This window comes from Mercenaria mercenaria, chromosome 1, assembly GCF_021730395.1.
Source record: "Mercenaria mercenaria strain notata chromosome 1, MADL_Memer_1, whole genome shotgun sequence".
Lineage (NCBI taxonomy): Eukaryota > Metazoa > Mollusca > Bivalvia > Venerida > Veneridae > Mercenaria > Mercenaria mercenaria.
In genome coordinates this window covers 68568116-68593332 of record NC_069361.1, presented here as the reverse complement: position 1 = coordinate 68593332, position 25217 = coordinate 68568116, and the positions used below count along the sequence as shown (strand labels likewise).

At 32.6% G+C, this 25217-nt stretch overlaps 1 protein-coding gene across 2 annotated transcripts in view; it reads left to right on the top strand.

Moving 5' to 3' along the window:
- Positions 1-25217, top strand: part of LOC123545511 (neuropeptide prohormone-4-like) — a 77624-nt gene that overhangs the window by 11722 nt on the left and 40685 nt on the right. For both annotated transcript variants that reach the window (XM_053550157.1, XM_053550152.1), the window contains exon 2: positions 11841-11988. In XM_053550157.1, coding sequence (XP_053406132.1) covers positions 11841-11988 — 148 coding nt within the window. The remainder of the gene's footprint in view (positions 1-11840; positions 11989-25217) is intronic.

Sequence of the window (25217 nt, the reverse complement as noted above, 5' to 3'; positions counted from 1 at the left end):
GATACCATATTTCAATGTTATCGACATACTGCCGGTATTCTAGCATTTTGGTTAAGAAGTGGCCACGTGGTGGCCTCCCATATTTTTGTGGAGGGTCAGTAGAATTCATGTAGAGATAGTCCAAACACGAGTCGTTAATAACACAGATTTATTACTGGATTAAAAATATTGTTAGTAACCATTCATGGGCATTTATGGGGTTCTCACGACAATTATGGGGACTAGGCTAACACCTCTTCCCTTTCCCAGCATTTATCGTACAGACTCGACATTAATTCCTGCGATTGTTATAAACAATAGTGGTGTGTCAGAAGGGTCAGAATCGTAAAAAAAAAACACTTTCAAATCTAAACTTTTTTATTAGCCCTAAATTAGTACCTAAAAGTGCGTCTTTATGAAGATATATTCATTAAAGCTCGAAAGGCATACAACCGTTGTAAAAGTGTACATGAAGTCAGATTTCAACTTAGCTTTACTTGTGTTTTTAAATAATTGTTACCATTTTTTACGATAGAAAAAAACAATAGTTCTTGCCATACATGAGTTAATTACTTTTTTAATTTGCTGATACAACAAAAACTGTGAATTAATTAGTCAAGCCTTATGAATATGACAACTGTAAATAGATAGATACACAAAGATTGTCATAAGTTTTGAAGAGACTTTAAAAATTTCAGTTGGAAACTTAGTTATATTTTGTAACAACTAGATATCTTTTTTAAAATATAATAATCTAAGATGCCTGTATATATTTTGCTGTAAACTTTAGTGAATGCAGAAGACTTTGAGATTACAAGTTAATTCATTGTATTTCTGTAATTATTTGTTTACAATGTGTTAAAAAATGTCGTCGATTCCTTACACCTGTTAAAGTTTTAGAGTAGATAAAAGTCACTTTCAGTAAAAGAAAGGATTTGAATATACTCAAGTTTATTCAATTAAAAACATCAAATTTAGAATTATAGACAAAATCAATTCTGAAAGGGATACAGAGCTGTTACTTCTACTATTTATAATGATAGTCTTACAGTGAGTTTTCACATTTCTTTCTTTCTTATATTATACTCTTATGATAATCACTTGTTAATATCCCAATGGAATTAATTACAGAATGTATGTATAGTTACTTATCCTAATTTCAAATTGAAAGTAGTTTATTCTATTTATAATAAAATGAAACAAAAATGAGACGTGCCATGGGAAAACCAACATAGTGGGTGTGCGACCAGCATGGATCCAGACCAGCCTGCGCATCCGCGCAGTCTGGTCAGGATCCATGCTGTTCGCTAACAGTTTCTCCAATTCCAATAGGCTTTAAAAGCGAACAGCATGGAGCCTGACCAGACTGCGCGGATGCGCAGGCTGGTCTGGATCCATGCTGGTCGCACACCCACTATGTTGGTTTTCCCATGGCACGGCTCAAATGGTTAGGGATAATGTCAAAGTCACATACTGTGTATATGCAAAACATGTCAGTATCTTACCATCTGCAAGAGTCACTGACGGCCTGTAGGCAAAGACGAAATGATAAGCAAGTTGATTTAAAATCCAGTTTGTATCATACTTTGAACCATGTCTTGCTACATGAGACCACCTGCTTAAGCATTATTTAAATTAACCGCTTAAATATTACTATGTAAATACATCCATACATTACACGACCACTGACAACAATAAATGTTTTGGTAAAAGTGTCTATTAAACCATCAAATGTATCCATGTAAACTACTTAACAATCGAGCAAACACACAATTACCAGTCGGTGAACTTGGAGGTGTTCACTATCTTGAAAAAAAAATCTTGAGCGATATTTATCTCAGTTACAAAATTGTCGGGCATGTTATACCTGCATTTCAATATATCGCTTGTTTTTCTTTCTTTGTCGAAAAATTTAAAAATCTGATTTTTTAACAGACCATGTTGTGCAGTCATTAATACAATAGCTACGTGTTACAGTACAATTTATTTCTTGAACTAACCTGTAATTGAACATAAAATCACATGAACATTATAATAATATATCGTCGCCTAAGTGCGAAAAGTTAACAAGAGCATTGACATAAAGCGACACCTACCTTTTGAAACTGAGTTGCCGAAAAGTATGTTACAAAACAGACAGGGAAAATTCTATTTTGAATACATATGTACAGACATTCCATTAATATTTAAAACCTCTCTAGTAATCTACATTCATATGAGACGATTGAAACATGCGTCATCGTGACCTGTAATTTGTTTAGCTTAGAGCTTCTGTTCAGAATGGAAAAGTTATAATATTCTTTAAAATCTTTTATTTCTTTGAGACTTTAATCTTTTCAAGATTTAAACCACGTTTTATTTTAGTTCAATATTATATCTCATTCATGTCGGCTAAGAAGACCTTTTGAGGCATAAAACGCACCCAAGCTGATACTATGTCTGCTTTTGATATATATTAAATCAATGTTCCTGGTGTTTTCGAAATTACAAAATGGTTGCATCGACATACAGTGTAATGTCAGTTAAGACAGCATAGCACCGTTTGGTAGATCAAGTCACTTTAATCAATGACAAGAAATATCTTTAAAAATGATGGTCGGCGAATTGTAATAAGGAAAGAAGTTTATGAATTTTTCATCTAACATTCATCTTTCATCTAACATTTTGCAAAACTAAACACCGCACTTTAACAATTTAAATGGTTCTCTTTTAATTTTTCGCAAAGGTTTCGTAGGGTTGCAATTTTGTTTCGTTTATCCTTAGACGAATAATTACAGCAGAAGTTTGATGAAGATTCATGAAGCGGTTCATGAGAAGAGGTCATTAAACGTGTTTATATTTTTAGCTAAATTGGTCCCTATCCCCATTTGTAACAAAATAGCAAGAGACCTTACGATATTGTTACACATCGAGTTTGATAAAAACCCATTACATTTTAGTGGTTAGTGCGAAGAAAGGCATATCTACTTTAGCTATAGTGGTCCATAATAGGGCCTAAGTTCCTATATAAATAAATTTGGAAGAGGACCTTATAATGATGCTCCAGACCAAGTATGACAAAGATCCACCAAGCTGTTCATGAGACGCATTATAAAGGCATTTCTAGTTTTAGCTTTAGCAGCCCCTAAAGGGGTTAAATGTTCCAGCTGAACAAAGTTGGCTGCGGGCCTGATAAAGATGCTACAAATCAAGTTTGATTAGAATACATGAGAAAAAATCAATTAAAGGATTTTTTTATTTATTATTTTTATTTATTTCTAAAATAGGCCAACTGATCCCGCTTTAACAAATGCATATTCGCTATTCATGAATCTTTGAACAATGACGTCACACCTATAAAAAAGTAAAGGTCAAGCAAAACATACAATTGTAATTATTTCAATATTTCTGTTTCATAAGCAAAGTTTGACCGTAGTCATATCACATAGATAAACTGTATGCAGCGTACCTTCATTTCAGTGTAATGAGATTCAGTCATTATATAGCATACATGTATATATAATAAAACAGATTTCAACTGAGTTCAATATGTGCATACCATACTAAAGAAAGATATTCATATATAATAAATCAGTTAAATAATTTATAACAAATATATCAAAGCAAACAAGTACTCATTTTAATATGCTATCTGAATAAGTCACAAAAGCAAGAAACCTTTTCATATACAGACAACAATTGTAACAAGGAAAATCTTTTAAAAAGCACTTCTCTACATAAAAGACTCTTATCACACCCTTATTCATGTGATACGCAGACCGTATTCAGCTCTTTCTTTAATTTGATATACGTTGGTATTTGAACAGGTTTTTATCATATTTATTAAACTTACTTATCATTTTGAGATATATCAATATTCTTGCTAAATATACTGAGCCAAAGTTAGCTTTAAAACTGTGAACAGCGTCGTTTAGGATAAACGCTTTGTCTACATTTCACTCAGCGTAGCACAATCAACAGAGTGAAAGAAATTGACACCCTCGTCCAATCAGGCAGAGTGTTGCATAAATCTTCCATTTTGATAAATTATCTATAATGCGTTATCAAGTAGTTTGATTTGCTAACTGAAGTCACGTGGCATAGGTAACGAAAACGAATTTAGACGGCGTCGCCGAAAAAAAGAGAAATATTTTAGCTTTCGTTTTTGCTATATCCCGGATAACGGTACAAATGTGCACTTCGTTCAGTGACAGAATTGTATTGCTCTGGAACAATTCTACATATATTGCTATACTTGTATTATAATCAATTAAGTTAACATATATATTTAGGGAAGTGAAAGTAAAAGGAAATGTCTACATGTGTTTAGAATCTGGTAGCGTTTCGGTTTTAGATTCACAGAACACAGTACTGAAGCTTTGTTTATATCATACCAAATTGTCAAGAAATTTGAGGACGGGACAAACTGTTTCAATTTTAACTTACTGAAACAAGAAACTCGAAATAGGAGGATGTTCTTTAGGGCGATTATCATTCAAATTGAGATAAAAAATAAATTAAATTAAACAATAAATACTTTACATTTCTGAGTATGAATTTGCAAAAGCATAATATTATATGTGTTGTTCCCTAATTTATCTATATTTGTAGATTGCACAACAGTTGCTCCGTTACTATAAATAGCATAAGGCAAGAAAACTGAACACGATATTTGTATATTGCTGTCGATAAACAGATGAATGGTGCAAATAACGGACAACATATTGAATAATTAATAGAATTAAATTCTCCTTAGGGAATTGTTTTGTCACCATTCTTCTCATATTTGAACATTTAGATACACCTAATTGAATTGCCTTGATGGTTTTCTCTATCTGCCAAATGAGCACGAGATGAAGAAAATGGACTGTTTTGCGTATCCCCAAATATTAATGATGCAGTGTCCATTTGACCTTAGTTCATGAAAAGACATTCAAGATAATGAAGTCACACTCAGGACAAGTAAATCTAAGTTTGTGTTTATGGGAATGGTTAACTTTGTTTTATATTTTCGTATGTTGCTAAAATATGTATTATTATCCTGAAAGTTTTTTTTTGTATGTTATGAAGATTTGATTTATTATCAACTTATTTCTATTTTTAGTGGATTAAATGTAAGATATAAAACTTAAAAAGACAAACAGATAATATATAGACTGATACTGGCTGAGAATTTTATATACCGTGTATAACAGAATGAAGAATCTGGTGGTCGCATTGCTAATAGTACGGCCATCAGTGAAGTTGCCTCCTGGCTCGCAGAGTTTTTTTTTACAATCACTTCGTGTGTGATAATATTCACCAACCAACATCAATACTATTTAACAGCACAGATACAACTGAGGTTGACCTTTTACAAGAAAATGACAATTATGTAAAAAAAACACCGGTTAAATCGAAGTCCAAAACGCTAAACCGTCTCGGTAGCCTAGTGGTAGAGCGTCCGCTTCGAGTGCGGGAGGTCGTTGGTTCGATATCCGGCCGCATCATAACAAAGACGTAAAAAATTGTACTAGTAGCTTCCTCGCTTGGCGCTCAGCATTAAAAGGATAGTACTAGGACTGGTCAGCCCGGTGTCAGTATAATGTGACTGGGTGGGGTATCATGCCACGTGTCTACGGCGTGATATTCCAGTGAGGTAGCACTATAAAATTGGGCACTGTGCTACAAGTAGACACCGTCGTTTATGACTGAAAAATTGTTGAAAAAGACGTTAAACCCGAACACACACACACACACACACACACACACACACACACACACAACGCTATTCTGAAAATGGTGTATAAAGTTCATTTATAAAAGAAATATTATGGTTTTGTTGCTGTCAAACGTTGTGAAGTAGACTGATACCAAAAACTGAACATTGCCTATTTGAGAACTGAAATAAAAATATTAAAATTGTCAGTGGTGTTATTGCTAGCTAGCTTCTTGTACTAATTACGCCACAAATATTATAAATAATGCAATTGTAGACAGCGGCTTATGCTTTGGGTGTAAGATTATAGCCGCTACTCTGCCAGATTATCTCACCAGGAGTCAACCTGTAATTTTTTAACCATTACTGTATACTTCATTGGTTTTGTTTGGCTTTCACTCACACAAACACAGGGACTATGTCTGTGGAGCGTTATTAGGGCCACTGTAGGCCATGTTTAGCCAAGAGCGAGCTCGTGCTTAGAGCTTTGGTTTTCCACAAGCAAACTGGATTGCATTCTCGCGCTAAATAGCAAAAACTTCAAACACAGCTACGAACCAAAAGCAGTATGTAGCAGTTTAAAGTAGCCCAGACAACTTATCACCGCCTAAATTCATCACACAAAATATATTTTAATCTTATACAAAATGTAAAATGAAATGATATTATTGCAAATGTAATATCATTCATAGTTAACATATATAGCGAAACATCCGTTTGAAATTCATTGAATAACGACATATTGATGTATTTAGAAATGTGTCTGCAGATGATAGATGTGTTAACTTTCTGTTGGTTTGTCCCAGATGACTTTGTAAGGCTAGTAAATTTTCTAAGAAGATGTCTACGTTAAGGTTTTTTTCATAATAACATTGTTGTCTGGGGCATACTCTAGGGACCTTTGCTTCATTGATTCGAATACAACATCTTGAAATTATTAAATGTAAGAATCAAGTTTACTTAAATATTTGAACTGGAGTCTAACATCAGTACTTGTAAACATACGTGATTTTTTACCATGCGGCTAAACATTGAAACTTGTACATAAAATGTTATTTTTAACTGTATCATTTTAAACTGAATGTTACAGTAATATCAGGAAACGTTATATCTTCCTTTTAAATACCATGTTATGTAAAACGATGTTAACATCGACTAAATTTGCCTAAATGTAACTCGTAATAGCTTTGAAATAAATTATGAATTCTGCTAACCACTCGCCTGGATTTCAGCAAATATTGTTCAGTTTGTATTCCTATAAGAAAACTTGCATTTGTTAAATCTTTTAAAAAGATTTTAATTAATTTTATGATAGAGAAAATCAATGTTTACTGAAGTTTGTTTTGACCGCAAACTGCTGTCACAGCAAATGTCATTTGGTACAGAGTACATTCAAACGAGTAAAATAAGTCCATAACTGCGTCAACTGTTATTCAGTGTATTTTGCACGTGTTTATGTTACTTTAATTATGAAAAGCAGAAACATTTAATAACGTGTTATCATGTTCAAACGTGTAAAAATGAGGGTATTTGTGGAAATGGACACAAAATCGTAAGCATCACAGTGGGTTTTTACACATGAAGTTGGCGATATTTCGTGCAACGCAGTATGAAATATGTTTATTTCCAATTACCATGGCAATATAAGAATTTTTTTTATTTTTGACGACCTGCTATCAAATCAAGATGCGTCAATATTTTTGTAAAGGCTTCTCTTTGACATATGGTTAGAAAGTATTTAGTGTGTTTTTCATTCATCGTCTTATTGTAAATTGTCCTTTTTACACAGGGAATTAACAAATACCTTTTTACACAGGGAATTAACAAATACAAATTCTCCATCATGAGTGCATGGTTCAGTATGGACACAAGTCTAAATTCCTTTAATCAATTTCAACCGTCAGGTTTTGAAGTATTCTTTTTCATTTTACGACCAGCTAAAACTAAGCACATTAGTCAAATACCATGTTATTATATATATCCCTTATCATGCTGGACACAATTGGTTCTGCCTTTGCGACCAGTGATCTGCACTGTTCGCCATTCAGTCAGTATTTTTTGGAAAACACACCTTTTAACAGTTAATGGTACTGTCCAAAATGAAAGATGGACTAGTTCATTATAGAAATTTAGCAGGGTAAGGGTTAACATGTTGTATCTTAAAATGATACGTTACAAACTATTAGCAGGAGAAACAAGAAATGTCTTTAAAAAGACAAACAGCGTAGAGGTAATAATGTTTGGCGCATGAAACATTCAGAATTAAACAGGATATACAGACAGAAAGGATTTGGATATGCGTATACGAACACATTATTCATTTGCAAATATTTCAACTAGGCAGCAAATTTAAATAATCAAGAGGTATCCTTTCAGTGATATAAGGTCAGAATGATTTGACGTCCTGGGCTGATTCTGAATTAATTTCGTGTTGGGTCAGAATCCACCATAAGTAACCCACTAGCACAATATGCCGACCAGCGTACAATTAGTTGGACTAAAGCAGTTGACATGAAAACGAAACCCTAGCTTTTAAATCACTAGTAGTGACCCCCATAACTCTACTTACTAGATTAAGTTCTCAATTTAAAAATAAAACTTAAAGCAAAATATCAAACATTTGCAGATTGGGATACATTCAGTAAATGCTGAAATCTTTTTTATTTGGGTAAAGTAATAGGTAAATACTTACATGATATATGATAGAATAGTGATTTTTAAATTTGATTTGCACATTGTTGTTGTTGGCATAGTCATTATTTTCATGAAAGTTAAAAAATTTCAGCTGATACTGGCCTCCATTGGTGTTGTTATTGTTTTTGTCTGCACTTGCCAGATGGAGGCTCCAGTGGGGAAAGACCCCTAGTGTCAAATTATGTAGGGAATAACTCAGTTTCGTGAAATAATAACAAAGAATTGTTAAATTGTCTCCTTTATTTTCACGTAGAACATGAATTTGCCGTGTGTGCGAAACCGCGTACAGTCCGACCCCGGTACACAGACTCTACAGAAAAAACCAGCCACAACTCATTCATCCATAAGCGAGGTACGCAACGGGGGAAGAAGTTTACTTTCGATTTCTCTAGCGGTGATAAATTACTAAAAACTTAAAATTAGAATATATTATTTTAGTTTAGGGTAACTAAATTGTGTTCCATTTAATATGTGCCTTCTGATAATCAATGTCATTTAAGGCTTAATAAATGGTTTATCTTCTCAGCGCGCACCTGTTCCGTGTCCCGATTATTACAAAATCTAGGTCAAAATCCATGTTATTCAGCTAACGCCGAAAAACGAGACATTTGAGAAAATATTAACAGTCTGAGAATGAAAGCATAATTACCTAATTCTAAAAGACGTTATGGGTCAAATAGGAGATTAACATTGATGATTATGCAGGTCATAGCTTTATTGATTGTCTAGCCAAATGCAGACAAATACAATATTTTTGTGCATAATTTCCAGAATTTTGCTATTTTGACACTCTTTTAGTAAGAGATGTTTCGGAGAACTGCTTTTTTTGCATTTTCCTTTTTTGCAAGGAAAAGCATGTGATCATTTGATACGATTTTTCATTAGAATTTTAGATGTCATGTTCTATTATATAACGTATTTTTATCAAGATATTGTTTGACAAAATATTTATTGTGTAGACGCTGGTAACAAAGTAGTTGTAATAAAACAGTTCTTCTGTTTGCAATGAAACTAAAATATTTACATTATTGTTATCATTATTGCATTTTAATCAGCTTGTTACAAATGTGTAAATGTTTTGTTACAAATGTTAACATAGTTGCAGGAAGTAATCATGACACATCCGTCTTTACCTCGTTTTGTTAGTTTAATCATCTAAACTTGATTGAAATGATTGACTATTTCTTTCCAGAATTTTCCGCTTTGCAGTATGTTAAAGGTTTAATAGATCTGACTGGTAACACGTGAAACACTGACTCTTGCGTGTGTCAATCCCTTTTACGCACATACTTGCGGTTCCAACTGAGTATAGCTAATTTAATATCCGCACCGTTAACCTATTTGTGATACTTTGTGTTAGTACCTCATTCGGTTTATTTAGTTTGACAGTAAAGCATTTGCTGTAGATCGACTTAGTGGGGAAGGTAACTTAAGGAATAACTAGTTTAGAAGAATTTCATGTGGTATGTGAATTACTTTATTATTGCTTGATTCTTTTCATTTTAACTTCCCTTTCTTTTCTCATGTTTTGCGACTGTATAAGATATTTGTGTTTCTGTAATGAATTGAACAATGGTGTACAAAAGCCTCATAAGAGATTATTCCCGATTGTGCTTATTGGCAAAAACAGGCATATCATTCCTTATAAGGTATGAATAATCACGCAAATTTAAACACAAATATGCCAAAAACTTTTTAATTTATTTTCTTCATCTTTTTTTTCTATTCTTACGCGGCGTAATACTATCAATGAAATCATATTTGCTAAATTCTTGAAAGGAGTGATCTTTCCGTAAAGCTTTGAAAGTATGTTAACCTAGTCGTTTTTATATAACTTTTAAACCCATAAACATTTAAATCAGAATCAATCTTCTATATTCATGATATACTAAGAAAGGTAAAAAAAGTATTTACCCATCATGAAGATTTAAATAATGTCCTTCTAAAGCAGGGAAAAATATGTAAATTTATACATTATAAAACTGCAGGCTTCGTCCATAAATTGATTAAAAGTAAGACATTACATTCAAATTTAGTACAACGAAATAGAACTACATGTATATACCACTGACAACACAAAACAAGTACTAAAACGTTAAAAACAAGTTATATGTTTTCTCTTTATAATAAAACGTACGTGTCTTCGAAGAGTTTACCCAGCGTATAACGATCAAATAAAACTTGCATAAATACACGTACAAAAAACGCACAATATGAACTAAGTATTTCCTGTAAGATAAAAACATCATTTGTTTCATAACAAACGAAATCATATAAGACTAAATATCTGTTTAACAAAATTTATCTTTTCTGTGATTGAATTGAAAAGAGAGATATAGTACTGTTTGTTTCGCACATATCGATATTACAAAGCATAACTATAAATAAATGTTATAATAGTACAACAATATGTACAGTCTGTAAATAATGTAATTACGAAAATGTGCAAACCCCACGTTTGCAAAGGTTTCACAGTCAGTTGCTTTAAGAGTGAACAAGTAATTGTTTCAATTTTTAAATAGGTTGAGGCTACCTTTAGTTTACCGTAGTTTTGAAAAGTAAGATATATTATATTGACACTTCAGTGAACAGAGGATGATCTGAAGATTCTTGTCAACAAATTACTGCTTAGACTTGCATTGGCAAGCATAATTCAGGAAATGTATTATACATTTTACATAAGTGTTGTGCATGTTAAACTGTTTTCATTCTGGTTCATATCTAACTAAAACGTGATTAGATTTTATACTTGGATTTTCACATATTTTCGTGATTTCTTCTGCTGTCTCTTAACGGAATCCATATCTCAAAAGAGTTTTTAAAATTGATGATTTATTTTGGTATTCTGTTTTTATCTGAACGAAATACTAAATATCTATTGTATCTACAAAATTATAGATTTCTTTTCTCTCCAGTGTAGGCTTAAACAGGTAAGAGCTGACATAAAATGATACTAAATTAATCAAATATGTGCTGCAACCTGGTATGGCGTTAATCCATTATGGAAATGCGTCATACAAATGAAGTTTGAAAATCATATAAGATACAGGCATATGTTTATAATGGTGTTAAACAAAAGGTGAAAATAGCAAATATGGTTACAGTAGTGGATATGTAACTTGAGTTCTTGTGTTATTTGGCACTGCAATGGAATGTGTCATCTGATAATATCAGAGTTGATATACCATTTCCGACAGACTGAAACCCAAGCCGCTCGTGATTAATCTCCTACGTTTTCCTACACCTACATTATATAATTTCTTGAAAGCTCTGTCATTTTAGATATGAAATAACAGAGATAAGCATTGCGGTGAAATTTATTCAGATAAAGCGGGGTATAATTCAATTAAAAATGAGTTTTTTTCTTTAAATATACCAATTGATATACATAGTTTCTGTGGGCGCACAACAGTAACCATAGAAACCTTTCAAATCAGAATTTTCATTAATACAATATTGACAGTCAATACATGAGCATTTTGTTTTTCAGATGCGGTTGTTTGGACGAACACAGTGCATATTTATTGTTTTGAGTGTTTTAAGTGCGTGTACATATGGACTCAGTGTGGACCTTAGCAGGCTACGGGAGCTAAGAAGGCCTTTCATATTAGATAAACGTCCTGATGCTACTTGTGCAGGTACGAATCTACTGTTTATGGCTTTACTCATGATTTCCTTTCTAAAATTCGGAATCAGCCTTAAACTGTCATATTTTAATGCTTGTTTTCATTTTGCTAAATTAATATTTCTAAAAAAGAACTTTCAGTATGTGTATGTCTGTCTGTCTGTCTGTCTGTATTGTTCAGTTTGATGAAAATGAAAGTATTTACGGTATAGAAGTCGCTTCCGAAATACCACAGGTACTGAGATGCGACTTACTGGGTAAACGAACACGAAACATTGATCTTCGTCTTCGAAACTTTTCAAAGATAAGTTATTCGACTGACCTTTAAATATGTTGATACAGAGGGCTTTTTTTTTGGGGGGGGGGGGGGGGGGGAAGCTAAGTGTCGAAATTGTGTTGTTGGTAACATACAGTAGCTGGTTGCGCGTCTCCAGTCAAATATAACTTTATAAGTTATAAAAACCCAGTTGCATCTGTTTCGTGTTGGCGTCTTATTCATTCAACTAAACCTGACAATTCGTAAGTTGCAATACGTAAATAAATATGACGAACTTATCGATATTGAATCAAAATATCTTATAATCTAGAAAAAGGCTGTTTGTACACATTTGTATTATTTAAAAAATGTTAGGTAAAGAATTACGCGACAATTTGTCACCTTAAATTTACGTTGGGAAGGTCGATTACAAGCCTTCTCCTAATGAACTCGAATTTTATGTCAACAAAATGTTTATTTTCTAACGCAATTGCCTTGTTGAGTTCTAAATTCGTATTCATAAAAACATCTTGTAATTAGATTTCAGTTCTGAATTGTTTCCTGACATGCCCCAAATGTCGTTCACACAATGAACAAAAAAGCAACATCAGAAAAGCATTGAAAGCGTTAAAGCACCAGAAGGCATCGAAGTGTAGCTTTGTTTTAAGAACTTATTCGCGAATTTCGCAGAAACCGTATTCTAGATCTGAATTTATTAGGTTAACTGGGTTTGCATCAATATTGGGTTTGTGATCATCAAACGGTATTCTTAGCCCGTTTTTACAATTCATTTACAAACAGACGAAATTCAGTCATACAAAAGATATAATGACAAATCTTTGGTGTCCAGAAGAAAAGTGAAATCTCTGTCACTTAAAGAACATACTTTTTGTCAATGAATCACGTAACTGATAGATATTCGCTACCTTTTTAAGTCGAGTATTTTATATAGCCTTGGATATAACAGACGTGGCACTTCAGCTTTTAAAATGGACTAGGAAAAATGTCTGTACTAAGCAAATAATTAATTCATGCTGTACAAGGGACGAAATACGTGTATCATATAGGGAGAACAAAACAGTGCTTGTATCCAAATTAAGAAAATCCATTATTTATTCATGCAAAAAAAAAGAGCTCCGTGCCTTTAGAACAAAACATTCTGTGTCATTTTCAAGTTGAAAACAGCTATGACTAAACTCTTTCAACAAAAAATGAAGAATGACTTTGTTTGCCTTCAATTGAAAAAGAACTAGAATAACATTGCAACAATTAAAAATTTATTTCACTCAAACGGTCTTTTATTTTCAAAATAGTTTGTCTTTAGATATTCCTATGATTAGAATAGACATGGATGTCAGATGACTGCCATTTTTGCTTACATAATTTCATAACGGTGACCATTTTCTTTCCATTCCGAAGTTTTCTTAAATATTTTATTGAAAGAACGTACAATATAGGTACAATGTAAATTCCTCGTGGAATACATGGTTTTGCGGCTTTCTTTTTTTATCGTCATTTCATTTCAAATTTTCGTCAGCGTTTTTGTCTCTGGTTTAATGGGATTCTTATTGAATACATTAAAAGATAAAGATATCAAAGATATCATTAATTTAGTTACATAAATATAAGCACTTTATCTATGTCCAGGTCATGTTAATCAAATAAATACCGAAAGTGTCTTAATAACACTTAAATGTTTTACCCATTCTTATTCAACGACGCGAGTATAGGGCGACCTTATGTAACAATATTATAAATCAAGACAAATCTAATTTCCATGTATAATTTAAATATGTACATATCAAAAGATGTCTGTTAAAGATGTACAATCGTACATTTTAAAATACCATGTTGTAACGAACACAGACATTATTACAACAGGTTTCCAGAAACAAATCGATAGTGTTAAGAAAAAAAATATTTTTCTGAAACGGTTCATTGTGGATCCAAAATGAAATAATATGTCTCCCTGTCTAGTTTTATTTGGTATTTTGTGTCCATACATCAATTTAATTTTCTTAGGGGAAATTCATCCTCTCCTAGTAATCGAAATTACTTGTAGAAAACAATTGATGATAATGGTCGTTGAATGATCTGACGATACCCCCTGTGTGTAATTGGATCTCCGCCAACTCTTATATCTCTTATGGAGCTCTGATTTCTCCTTCAAAACTTAAAATAATAGCACTTGGGCAATTCTCTCGTGCACGACTATGACATAAATCGCTTTGGTTGATATATTGCAAGGGCGGTAAGCAAAACAAGTGTTATAGACGTTGCTCCCATGAGGAAAGAGGTTTTCTAGCATTTCCATCACATTTCTCGACAAATATAAACCAAATTTATTCTAGAGCTTGTATAAGATTGTATCAGTTCACCATGGCTAAATACTACAGAGGGATTTATAAATAGGCATTGAACATCTCAAAAAATCTTTTTAAATGTCTTTTACTCGTGAAATGCCTTTTATTATTTTTTAAACTTAGCTTGCATGCATTTTTATAGATAAGATACAAGTAAAGATAATTAAGACTAACGAAGATACTATCTTTGTGCACAACATACATACCGGAAAGCATAAGAACGACGCCAGACATTTTATAGACATACCTTTACAATGGAATTAACATTTTATATATTTTTGTTAGACATACCTTTACAATCATTAAGGAATTAGCATTTTTATATAATTCTGTTAGACATACCTTTACAATGGAATTAGCATTTTTATATACTTCTGTCAGACATACCTTTACAATGGAATTAGCATTTTTATATACTTCTGTTAGATATACCTTTACAATGGAATTAGCATTTTATATATATATATTGTGTTTCATGCAGTCCTTTTGAAGTTTTATTTTAATATTACTCGTAGAGATTTCTGAACATATCCTGAATAATATATCTGTAAGTGACGTTCCTTCATATTATGGTTAGGCTAATGCCTCTGTTAACTTTTTCATTCCAACGTGTAATTAATCGTACATTTCCTTATGTGTGATTCTACAAGAGTAAACGTAAGGTAACGAATGCGAAAATACTAACAGGGACCAATATCATACAACGATATATGCACCCTAAGGACAGTTACTACTTTTGTTTCAGTGGTTTGAGGCAAGGGAATTTTAACGAATGGCAGAGTTTCAGAAATCGTGTGTGTCACATCTGGTCTTAATAAGAGATTTGCTGTACTTCTAGGCAATTAAATACTATTTTGATCCGTTAAACAGTGGCTACCGTCAACTGTAGGTGTCCATATAATAAAACTTTTTTAAGGTATGTCGTAAGTTTCATGTAGGTGAGAAAAAATGTTACAAGTTTTATTTAAGGCAAAAGTGCACTATAATTCCACTCCCATGTGTTTATTTGTCATACAATTCTTCAGCGGTTTTCACTTTTATGACATTTAATATTTCCATTAATCGTGTGCTTGTTGAAATGGTACGCCCGATACGTTACACTGACAGATTTCTTTCAATTATTGACTACTAAAATGGATAAACCTGAACAAAACTATGGATTCATTGGTATTCATATCAATACAATATATTTACACGATATTAACTTCAGTGATGAGACGGGTTGATTAATACTATTGAATGTTGTAAAACCACATATCAAGCGTAAAATAGAAAAAAAAATATATTCATTGCTTTCCGTCTATCAAAATACATGTGGGAGACTCCTGATAATTCAAAATCTGACGACTGGTAATAAAATGACCGTTTGTTTATATTTTTTCGTCATATTTGTGTAGACAGAGCTCAGTGTCATGAAGGTTTTACGTTCACACACATTTTCATGAAATTCAAATTGCAATTTAACGTTTACTTGTATAATAATTGCAACATAATGTTATTTGTAGTGCGTATTGTCTCCGATAGTGTAACTATACTAGTTATCAAAATATATATAATCATGGCAGACAGATGGGAAACATTTTGATTTATGTACATTAAGTACAGACTGATAAATGATAAGAACGTATACCAAGTCTTAAAATTGTCCCAATATCAACTATAGTGGTCCATTCTACAGAGCCTTCCTCAGGTTGTTTTTTCTTTCTTCATAACATGCCGAAATCATGCAAAGCCAAAAAGAAACCAACTTATACGAGTTCTTATTCAATATCAGTTATAAGATACGCAACTATTTCCACAAATTAATGCACTGCCGTCTTGGAAAAAGATAGTTTCCAGACTTCAAGTATCCGGTCTAAAGGAGAACAAGCGGTAAATAACCATTTCACAAGTTGTTATTATGCTGACGACAGTTCCGTTCCCCACTGATTGCTTCATGCGTGAAGGTAAATTACAAGAGAAGTCTTTAGCTCTTAATGTCTTCAAATTTCCTGAAAATATAGCCCCTTTGTGTCTTGACTGTGATATCATTTAATGCCGCTTGCTTTCATTCTTGGTAAAAATGTAGTTTGATGTATGTAATAAAGAAGACTCCCTTTGTTGAATCTAATTCAAGTAATGTTGATACAGCACTAGCTGCGTATAGATATTGCGTAAAAGCGAAGTTCATGAATGCACGTCAGATATATGAACATCTAAGAAAGTTGCATCTGGAGAGTTCATATTTTATACCATTTATATAATAGATAAAATATTTGGTAAAAAATGATGAAGCTTAAACAGGCAAGAAACACTAGTCCTAAAGAATCATGTTAACTCTTCATAACTTGAACTACAAACATAGTCGGTTATTATTGTTGTAAAATTAGAAATAGTTGTTCGTAACAATATCAACTACGAACCATTGTTACCTGAAATAACTAAATGTACATATTTTCTTAAATAAGATTCATTGCCGTTACCAAAGCCATGCCTGTTACATATTTATATTATATATTTTACTATTTTGGTCCGGTAAACAATGACCACCGTCAACTGTAGTGTCCGCAAAATAAAAGGTATGTCGTGAGTTTCATGTGAGTGTGAAGAAATGTTACATGTTTTATCGGTTCATGTATTTAAGGCAAAAGTGCACTACAATCCCACTCCCATGTGTTTATTTGCCATACAGTTCTTTAGCTGTTTTGACTTTTGTGACATTTGATATTTCTATTAATTGTGTGCTTGTTGCAATGGTACGCCCCATACGTTACATTGACAGATTTCTTTCAATTATTGACTATCAAAATGGGTAAACCTGAACAAAACTATGGATTCATTGCTAAATTCGTATTAATACAACGTATTTACACGGTATTAACTTCAGTGATGGGACGAGTTGATTACTTTTTATTGACTGTTGTAAAGCCATATATCAAGCGTAAAATGGAGAAAAAAAATCTATAACATTTATTACTTTTCGTCTATCAAAATGCATGGGCGGACTCATGACAATTTAAATTCTGACGACTGTTAATAAAATAAGAGTTTATTTATATATTTTCGTCATCTTTGTGGAGACAGAGTTCAGCATCATGAAGGTTTTAAGTTCACACACATTTTCGTGAAATTCAAATTGCAATTTAAGGTTTACCTCTATAATAGTTGCAGCATAATTTTTTGTAGCGGGTATTGTCTCAAACAGCGTAACTATACTGGTTATCAAAATATATACAATCATGGTAGACAGATGGGAAACATTTTGGTTAATGTACATTAAGTACAGACTGATGAATGATAAGAACGTATACCAAGTCTCACAACTGTCCCAATATCAACTATAGTGGTCCATTCTACAGAGCCTTCCACAGATTGTTTTTTCTTCATAACGTGCCGAAATCATGCAAGGCCAAAAGAAACCAACTTATACGAGATCTAATTCAATATCAGTTTTAAGATAAGCAACTATTTCCACAAATTAATGCGCTGCCGTCTTGGAAAAAGATAGTTTCCAGACTTAGAGTATCCGGTCTAAAGGAGAAGCGGTAAATAACCATTTCACAAGTTGTTATTATGCTGACGACAGTTCCGTTCCCCACTGATTGCTTCATGCGTGAAGGTAAATTACAAGAGAAGTCCTTAGCTCTTAATGTCTTCAAGTTTCCTGAAAATATAGCCCCTTTGTGACTTTACTGTGATATCATTTTCATTCTTGGTAAAGATGTAGTTTGATGTATGTAATGAAGGAAACTCATTTTGTTGAATCTAATGAAAATAATGCTGGTAAGACCACAGGCATCAGTATCGGACCTGGGACAAAAATATGTTTCTTTTCATCCTAAATGAGTTCAAAATGAAAAAATATGTAGTGAAATATGAGCCCCCTTCAAAATATACATATGTCTACTGAAGGCCAGAATCTCGAGAATCGACCCTGCGAGCAGTGGGTTCACTTCCAGGGCCATTGTGAAATAAATTCTCTAGACAGTTAAACAAACTACCTATCACCATTTCACGTGTACATTTAGCTACAAAATGAGACCGACCCTAAGTCTCTAGCCCTTCCCATTCATGAAATATCTATCAGAAAACGAGTGCCTTTCTGCTGCAAGTTCCAGGTAGACAGAAATGTGGCACAACGAAACGGTACGAAATCACGGACTAAAATATGTTTGTCAGACTAGCAAGGGTCAAATTCAATAAAAAATACTAAATAGTATAAATAAATACATAAACTAGGGCAACTCACAATCGTCAGTAGCGTCTCAAACACTTTATTATTTATTTATTTATACTATTTAGTATTTTTTATTGAATTTGACCCTTGCTAGTCTGACAAACATATTTTAGATTCTCAAGATTCTGGCCTTCAGTAGACATATGTATATTTTGACGGGGGCTCATATTTCACTACATATTTTTCATTTTGAACTCATTTAGGATGAAAACAAACATATTGTTGTCCCAGGTCCGATACTGGTGCCTGTGGGTAAGACACTAGCTGCGGATGAGTATCGCGTTAAAGCGATATGAGGTACATGTACATCTTAAAATATTGCATAACCTCTACGTGTACTGATACGAGGCATTTATATGCTTCATTGTGTCTGAAAGGGCAGATGGACCGTAATTAAACTTAAACAGTGACGTGTATTGATTTTACATTTTAACTTTTATGCTGTCGACCTCTGTTTGGAGCCTTTGATGAAATGTTCCTATAATATCTTAAGGAAAGGGAGTAAGTCATGTTTGTTAAAAATTATTTGCGTATTTTTGTAAGTATATGAGTAGTATATTACAATTTATGTCAGATTATGCAAGCAGCATGATCAGAAACTACTTTGGACCGGTAATTTAAGATATATAAAGTGTCACTTAATTATCTGATAAAAGGAAACACTTTTCTTTAAATATTCTGTACATTGTGTCATGTAGATACAGCATTTAGTAAGTTCATTTCTGATATCAAAGCTTAAACAAAAAGCAGTCTTTTTCAAAGGCAAAACTCAGTAATGCCCATGAGATGATATTCATATTCCCGATATCTGAAATTTTTTTACAGATGGCTGCTTGTATGCAGTATCTGCAACGCACGAATGCCACTCCCATGTGTGTATTTGCACCATGCATTTTTTCCAGTTGTTTTGACTTTTATGACATTTAATATTTCCATTAATTGTGTGCATGTCGCAATGGTACGCCCGATACGTTACTTTGACAGATTCCTATCAATTATTAAATGTTAAATGTGTCTAATTAAAAAAAAACATATGTGAGTTTATTGGAAAAAAAACAATAAAAGAATAATTAATATGATGTCTTCATTGTTTGATTTAGCATGATATAAATTTCAGCCATGTGACAATTTGATTAATTTATTGAGGGCTGTGAAGTTGCATATCAGGCGTAAATAAAACAAATTGAATTTTACAATATTCATTATTGCGCTTTTATCAAAAATGCATAGGGGAGATATGATCGTACAGAAATATTGCGTTATAATAAAAGGGCTGTCTATTGAACTTATGTTTTAGATGTGTATACACTTTCTTTAAAGTTAAATTGATTCCTTTTGTAAACCTGCGAAGATGTCTGTAAAACATATTACCTCAGCCAGTTTAAATTAATTATCAAATGTAATGGTAGACACGTGAACTTTAATGGTTCTTGTACAGCCTTGTATAGCATACTAAATTTAAAATCTTAAAGTCATAAAAACATTTTTTTAAATCTATTTTTGTGATCCACAGCACAGCAAACCAGAAGTATATTTCCTTAATGAAAAAGTCGAAGATGCATTCGGAGTCAAAATGAGCCAGTACTTTTATTGGAGATTAAATTTAATTTTAAAACGTGCCAGTATTTTGACAAATTATTGAATTACCGTCACAGGAAAGACAGCCCCAGACCTACTTGATAATGAGCGGTAAATGACCCCTTCACAAGCTTTTATTGTACTGACGAAAGTTCCAACAGATTGTTTAAGTTCAACTTGTTACCGTGTGAAAGTAATAAACGATGGAGTTTTTTTTTCTCTTAATGGCTTCCAATGTCTTTCAGTTTCTCAGAAATGAAATAAAAACACACTAATGTCTTTGCTGTGACACTTTTTAATGTCAGTGACCTCTTTGCTTTGTTGATTTGTTTTGTTTTTGTCATACTAACAAAAAACAACTGTTGTACGATTATTTCTACAAGGAAATTAATTGACTAGAATTATAAATAAATGAAAGTTTTCCTACGGAATGACCATATATTTTCTTTGTACCTTTGGTGTTATGAATATCCGGACATTATCACATGTTAATACACAATACTCATTTGTCACTTTTATCTGCTTTTCGGCGTATAAGACGCTTGAATAAAGACGATATGAGCCGTGCCATGGGAAAACCAACATAGTGGGTGTGCGACCAGCATGGATCCAGACCAGCCTGCGCATCCGCGCAGTCTGGTCAGGATCCATGCTGTTCGCTAACAGTTTCTCCAATTCCAATAGGCTTTAAAAGCGAACAGCATGGAGCCTGACCAGACTGCGCGGATGCGCAGGCTGGTCTGGATCCATGCTGGTCGCACACCCACTATGTTGGTTTTCCCATGGCACGGCTCATATATAAAACTTATCTAAAACACTTTATTCCAATATAGATAACTTTGTAAAAATCAAATGTTCACACAAGATTTGATATCATTATTCTCTGATCATTTTAAAATCATATTTGATACTTTCAGTACATGCCTTCGTAAATATCTATTTGGCATACGGTATTATAACCAGCAGTTTATATAATGCAGAACTTTGAGCCATTACATCCCATGGGTGAGAAAGAGTGTTGAAACAATAAGGTTGATTAGAAGTTTTGTGAGGCAGTCAGATGAAGTAATGATGTCGAGAAAAAACGTATAACATTCTATCGTTAAATATTGTTTGTAATCATGATACAAGTTCCAAAATTGCAGTTGTATTAAAAAACAATTGATTAACATAGACGTTAGATATTCTCAAAAATTAAATACAAAAATGCATCTTTATTCCATCTGTAAAAAGCCCGAACAATCTGTTGATATCATATTTAAGATATATTTAGGCAATAAATACACCCGTATTCCATCAAACACCTTCCACAAAAATGTATCCCTATTGCAAGTATTTTTCAATAAGCTCGAGCTTGACATAATATCAAGTGGCGAATAACTAAACAATAATTGCTGAACGAGTGAAATAAGTGGCTTTTTGTTTCATCTCCATTGTGCAAAATGCTGAAAATAAATTGATAGATTTTCAAATATTTCCATCAAACCAGGCTGTAATGTCTTTCACATTTTTATATGAACTTCGATTTAGACTTGTTTTCACTACTCGTTCTTAAATATTTAATGATGTTTTAACAAAATGTGAACTTTCCCTCAAAATATAGCGTGATAAACGTGTCATAAAGATTGATTTTCTAAAATGTTAGACGCTTTTATGCACAGCACGATAAAACGGGATTTCCTTAAACGGGTTAGCCATCGTATTAATACCAATGATTTAGTTGAAACATATATATATGTGTATCAAAACTTTTTTTGTTACCTATGCAACACTCCCCAAAACTTTCATTGAATATTGTTATCATCATAATGAACTTTCTAGGAAATTGGCATTTTTGCTGTGAAAAACAAGGTAAATGCAGCAATATATTATTTTTCTTGTTTGCTGTAGTGCGTTATATTTCTCAAAATGTATAAGAAATAAACGGGGTTAGCTTTTTTGGAGCGCCTCAAAAAAAAAAAGAAAAAAAAAAGACAATGTAGCTAGTCTTTACTTTGAAATGTACGAACAGTCGATAGTGGTTTTTGCGTGTATGTGTTTATACCAGCAAACTTAGCGACACGCGTTTCTTTTAAAAGTTATTATCTTCACGCCCAGTGCATTCTTTCAAATTCAAACTCAATAATGTTTTTACGCCAAGAGCTTACCAGTGGTTCATCAATCAAGAAATAACATTGTTGTGAAATGTAAAGCCCTTGTGAAATATTCTAGAAATATTTGAAATAGAATTGCAATTGATTTTTTGAGAAAATTAAAATAACGATATTTTCGTCCGAGTTCTCCATTAGCTACATTTGTTACAGCATTACCGTAAACAATAACGGAAGTTCTTGTCCTTTGTGCATCAGTGTGTTTTGGAATGCAAAATAACTCCTATAATCTTTGCTGTTATTTCATCTAATGTCAGCGGTCAAGTGCCATGTCTGACTGTAAGAAATCAGTGACCAAAAACACAAGGCTTGTCATTATCTCATCACTGTACGTCATTTGTAACACCATGGACTCTCCTAAACTTTAGATTGATGAGTTCTTTTGGTTCAAACAATTACCGTTGTTACTTTTTCTGAGCTCTTATTATGAAGAATTTTAAGGTTTGATGTGATATATTTCGATGTTTACAACCATTTTGTTCAGTTTTTCTGCCTTTTGCTGTTGCGTCTGGAGAGCTCATGTTTTGTTTCATTTATATAGATAAACTATTTGGTAAAAATTATTGCAGCTTAGAAAGGAAAAAAAAGCAAAAAACACTAGTCTTAAAAATTCATATTAACTCTTCATAACTTGAACTACAAGCATAGTCGGTCGTTATTTTTATTGTAAAATTAGAGGTAGTTATTGTTACCTGAGATAACTAAATGTACATATTTTCTTTAACAAGATTCATTACCATTACCAAAGCCATGCTAGTTACATATGTACAGACACCTACAGAATATTAATAGAAGAGTGTTTTATGTTGGGCCAATAACTAAATGTTTTATTTCTGGATATTTGCACATATCTCACTAACAAGATGATCAGTTGGCCGTCAAAGGTTTCAGCTTACTAGTCTATAATATTTTTAGCACTGACATTTCATGAAGGGTATAACAATAGGTCAGGTGCCTTATTTTCCTCTTCCACAGGTTCAGTGGACTAAGGCATACAATTATACAGTTGAAATTCAGCACATAATGGGTACGTGTACTTTATACGCAACATCAGAGAAAAATCCAGCTGTTCCAGTGTTGTCATTTTTCATATTGTAAATACACACATAGGGTTTCGCGTTGAGCCCCAGACATGTACGTTTTGTAGATTAGTTTTGCGTTGACCCTCGGTATCTTATTTCCGTAAAAAAAAAAACTAGTTTCGGGTTGAGCCTTTGTGTGTTAAAAGTCAGTCAAAGCATAAGAACTTTGCAAGCAATATTCAGAATACATTTAAAGAAGTAAATTGTACACACTTATTTGGAAATGAGACATACAATGAGCTGAATTTATATGATTTTATATCTCTGCAGTTAATAAACGCCGATGAGTGAGGTTGAACTACGAAGAATCGAAATACGGCACGCATATTTGGTGCCAAATCCAACTGAATTGATATACTATGAATAGTCGTTATGAAATTTCGATCAAAGGCCCAACATTTTTAATATTAATTTCATATTACAATATCTGTGCTGGCAAAAATAACCTACATACAAGAAGCAGGTGAAAATTTTTACAGATGGATATTAACTATTATATTTTTTTTAGATTTTTTCCATGAGACTTGATCAGTTTTAAATTTACATAGCTCAGACTCACAATTATATTAGTTTATATTTGAAGAGTTTAAGAGGTATATAAGCGCTAACTAAAGTTTGTTTGATGCTTTCAGCTAAATCACATTCAACAGTTTAACTGATTTAACTGCGTATGACATAAGATCAACACTGAACAGTAGTTAATAAAGCAATATCGTTTAACAGTACATTTGATAGAACGTTGGTGTGATGAATGAAACATTTTGGAATTATTACTTCAATTGTTATGTATAAAGGTTTTAAATTAACTTGATGCTTCCAGAATATCCGTAACTTGTTTATCCTGTTGTAAGTTTTTACAACTGAAGTAATTTCCTTTTTAATGTGCCTAGAAGTAAGGAGGTAACATGCAGTCACAATGCTTTCAATTTTGGTTTACTCATCTAAGAATCTAGAGATTGTAGTTAGAAAAGAGAAGGTTTAACGTATATGTATCTCTAGCAAAATATAACATTTTCCGGAATAAAAGAACTAAACTGCTTACACAGAAAAAAACATTTTTTATTCACATGCTCATGTTTTTCAAATCTAAACCTGCAACAGACGCACTGTAACGTAATATTGTTGTTTTTTTTTCTTCCGTTCTTTGTTTTTTTTTTCTTCTTTAGCTGCCTATACAATTTCTGTCACTTTGGTTTAAACAATATTTTATTAATCACAATTCATTTAAAACACACACACACATGTATATATATATATATATATATATATATATATATATATATATATATATATATATATATATATATATATATATATATATATATATATATATATATATCAAAAAAGCATACAGGATTGAGTAGGAAGCTGAAAGCTTATTTGAAACTCTCTCCTGTCACTTTGTACTGTGATAGCCTACAGATCAACTAATTCTATACCCGGTAACATGCAAAACCATTTTTGGAACTACAAAAGATAGTCATTATTATAAATCTTTCAACTGCGTGACATTTACCAAAAACATAAATCTATGTACAGATTTTGTTACTAATCTGGAATACATAAATTGAATTATTAAATTATTATTGACAGTAGA